At 41.2% G+C, this 3,582-nt stretch overlaps 1 protein-coding gene across 1 annotated transcript in view; it reads left to right on the top strand.

The window, feature by feature from the left end:
• The first annotated feature begins 727 nt into the window (after nucleotides 1–727).
• The window catches only part of KIAA0391 (KIAA0391 ortholog), a 47,524-nt gene continuing 44,669 nt past the window's right edge, over nucleotides 728–3,582 (top strand). Inside the window, exon 1 of the mRNA XM_009993859.1 lies at nucleotides 728–1,728. Within this exon, the coding sequence (XP_009992161.1) occupies nucleotides 728–1,728 (1,001 nt within the window). The remainder of the gene's footprint in view (nucleotides 1,729–3,582) is intronic.

The following is a 3,582-nucleotide window of genomic DNA, read 5'->3' on the forward strand; positions in this document are numbered from 1 at the left end:
GACCCAAAGCTGTCGAGGTACCTTGGTCCTTGCGTTTGCTAGTGTGCAAATCAATGTCTATGTGACAGGAAAGCATGGAGCAGGTCACGATTTTACAGTGGTATTTTTACATTTTATTTTTAGAGAATCTTCTGACTTGACTTGGATGAAGGCAGGGGGAAGCAAACCTGTGGTTCTTGACAAGCTGCATCAGAGTTGCCTGTCTGCCTGTGACACACTCATCTTCAGAGCAGCTGACAGAAAAATTATAAATTGCAAGCCTGGACAGGAAAGCATGGAGCAGGTCACGATTTTACAGTGGTATTTTTACATTTTATTTTTAGAGAATCTTCTGACTTGACTTGGATGAAGGCAGGGGGAAGCAAACCTGTGGTTCTTGACAAGCTGCATCAGAGTTGCCTGTCTGCCTGTGACACACTCATCTTCAGAGCAGCTGACAGAAAAATTATAAATTGCAAGCCTGCAAAACATCTTCTCTAGAAAGAAAGATGCCCTCATTTTGGATGACTTTTCTCACAGTCTAAGAGATTGATTTTTGTGGGAAAAAAATACCGGTTTTTACTTTCATAAGGGCAGAAAGGACTAACAGAGCAAGAATTTTTGAACTAAAGCTTACATAGTTTGACAGTCCTTGGGCTCTTATAATAAGCATTCCCATGAAAACTGCATTTCCAATTTTTTAACTTTAGTAAAACTTTAGTGAGCTAATAGACAATTTCTTTTTGTCATGGCACTTTTTTCTCAAACTAGTCAGCAGGGTTTTCAGGCTTTGCTATGGAAATGTCGTGTGTTCTGGCCTGTTTCAAGATGCCATCAACTGTTTCCTGTCTCTTCCAGCATCCCCAGTAGAGAAAAGGTTAACTATTTCAGTTTTATGACATCTTCCAGCACTGCTTTACCAGTGAATCCCAGAGGAACCAATGTCATTCCTACCAATAAAATGTCTGAAGCTGATTATGAAGAAGAAAAAGGGTGGGATGAGGAGACTAAAGAAGCATCTGAACGGAAACTCCACTTTTCTTCCTCTGTTGGAACTGCAAAGAAACAGTTAATGAGTCGAGTTCTGTCAAGGCATAAGTTTACATACGTGCAGCCTCCAGAAAAACCCTTGCAGGTTGAGGAATGGAACAGACTGAAGGAAACCTTTCGGTCACCTGAAATATTTCATGAAGTCATGTTTAACAGTATGATCAGGCACAACAGCCCCACTGATGTGGCCAAGTCCTTGCTGACCCACGTGGCACAGAGTGACGGTGACATCGCGTATCATTTGTTGGTCAAGTATCTGGCGCTGTGTGTCCAGCAGGGGCAGACGTCAGAAATTCGTGATGTGTACGATATAATGAAAATCAGATTTAGGATGTTAGAAAGTGGGGCTTACAACCTTTTTATCAGGGGGCTGAGTAATTCAGATCAATGGAGAATGGCCTTGACTCTTTTGGAAGAAGTAAAAAAGAATATGACTCCCTCACGGACAAACTATGAATCCTGTATCAAAGCAGCAGGCTGTCACCAGGAAATGACCCTGGCATTTGAACTTTACCATGAAATGTTGACTAAGGATTTGGTGCCAACCTTGGACATCCTGCAGGCCTTTTTTGACTTCAGCAGGGGTATGAAAGGTGCTGAGTTACAAAAAGAGCTGTTTGGTATCCTCTTATATTTGAGAGAGAACCAGATGTACCCTCACGAAACATTTATGCGGAGTATAAAGCTATGGTTTGAAAGGTAAATAATGTTTCAATAGCAAGCTCCAGTTCGTGAGGATGGGATTCAGATTATTCCACAGATCAACTCTAAATAAGATCCCTCAACATCTCATTTTGGTTGTTGCTTCTCCATGAGAGAGACATTGTCATGAAAAGATGTATTTTATTTTTGCTGCAAGTGTAAAATTCTCACTGATTTCTCCTTTTCTTGAAATATTTTACCTGTTAAAAATATTATTCCTTGGTACAGAAAGCAGGAAATAGTGATAACAATGGCTGTCCAAAATATCCAACTTCATCTCTTTCTGGGATTGGTGTACAAGGAACACAGAAGTATAAGGATTTTTTGTATAATTTGTCAGAATGTAGGAGTAGTAAATTATTGGAACATTAGGTAGTTTCTTTCTGTGAGGGAAAGAATGGGCCAATTTACCTGAGGTTAAGTGAAGATTGAGTGTTGACTTTGCATAGAATAACAAGAAAGGAATAATCCTGATAGGAGGCTCTGTGTTTTAGCACAGTACTTAGCAGAACACACAGTTGGCTTTCATGAGTACTGACAGTCAGACTCTGGAAACTGCAGCCACTTGTACTGCATATGCACAGTGTAGTTCCCCTGAGCCTGCTGCATATTGGTCTTACTGCTGCATGTGAGTCCATCTGTGACTTTCTTTTTTAACTGTTGGCTTTGGTTTATGTGACCTACACAACCATTTTACAAGTTAGTCTTCCTGGATGGAAAATACAGTTGTGGGAATGCCCTAGCACTATTGGAACGGTTTACACTGCTGACCCTTAGCTGTCTTCTGTCCTGGAAACAGCTAGGGAGCAGAGGGAGTAGGATTCGTTTGAGATGAACTGGTTTAGTGTCTGAATGTCTGTAGTGGGGTGCTGTTTTCCCAGGGAGTAGAGAAGGACTGGGTGTAGGTGTGTGCTGCATGTGCAGGAACCTCGAGTCCTTGGCAAGGAGACTGCAGGGGCAGTTAGTACGTTGATGATCTCTACATTTACTGCCTGTGTATAGTGGGGAACTGGTGCTGTGAGCTGAAGGTAGACAAATTAGTCTTTAATACTGCGTTTGACACTTGGAACAATTGAAGTCCATAATAGAGGGATGAAACTGATCAGTTGTACCTTCTGGCTTTTCATCTGTGAATGTGTACAAAATGCTCAGTTTTATTTGTCTGTTCAGTTGCTATCACTGAACTTGTATATGCTGGTGGTTGAAAATAAACAAACAGTTTATGTGGAGTTTCCAAAGAGAAATAGAATCTCATAATTTCTAGCACTGTTAATCTTGGAAAACCAATGCAGATTGGGAGGTAACTTTCCTGTCGAAGGAAGTCAGTGGTACAGAAAGCACAGCAGTGAGCTCTGTGAGTGTAACTGGATAAGTGTTAGTTTTAAAAAATTAAATTTCTGACTGGTACTGACTTGTAGCATTGAGTAAAGCCAAATCCAGTACAGAGATCTATCTGAGTGTGCAAGAAAGACTCATGGTATTTTCTGTTGCCTGTTTTCTGTGTTAGAGGACTAAAGAACCACTGTTTATCAGCATGAGAAATGGAAAGGAGGGCAGAAGCAGGTTGGCTATTCCAAAAGCCCACAGCATGTGTGATTGTGCAGCCTATGATGATATAAGCACAGTGACAAAGGGAGAGGTGTCTGCAGTTGTGTACTGCAGTTGTGTTACCATTCAGTAACCTATTCTGTTTTGGATCTTGTGGGCAAGAAGGAATATTTACACCAGCATGATGGCAGGTGTGGGAGTGGTGGTGATGATGATGATTATGAAAATGATGGGGAGTCAAAAAGTCTCAGTGCAGCATTTTGGTATGAGCAGGTCTTAACCTCTCAGGATGACATTTGCATT

Source organism: Chaetura pelagica, unplaced genomic scaffold (genome assembly GCF_000747805.2).
Source record: "Chaetura pelagica isolate M959 unplaced genomic scaffold, ChaPel_1.0 scaffold11, whole genome shotgun sequence".
Classification (NCBI taxonomy): domain Eukaryota; kingdom Metazoa; phylum Chordata; class Aves; order Apodiformes; family Apodidae; genus Chaetura; species Chaetura pelagica.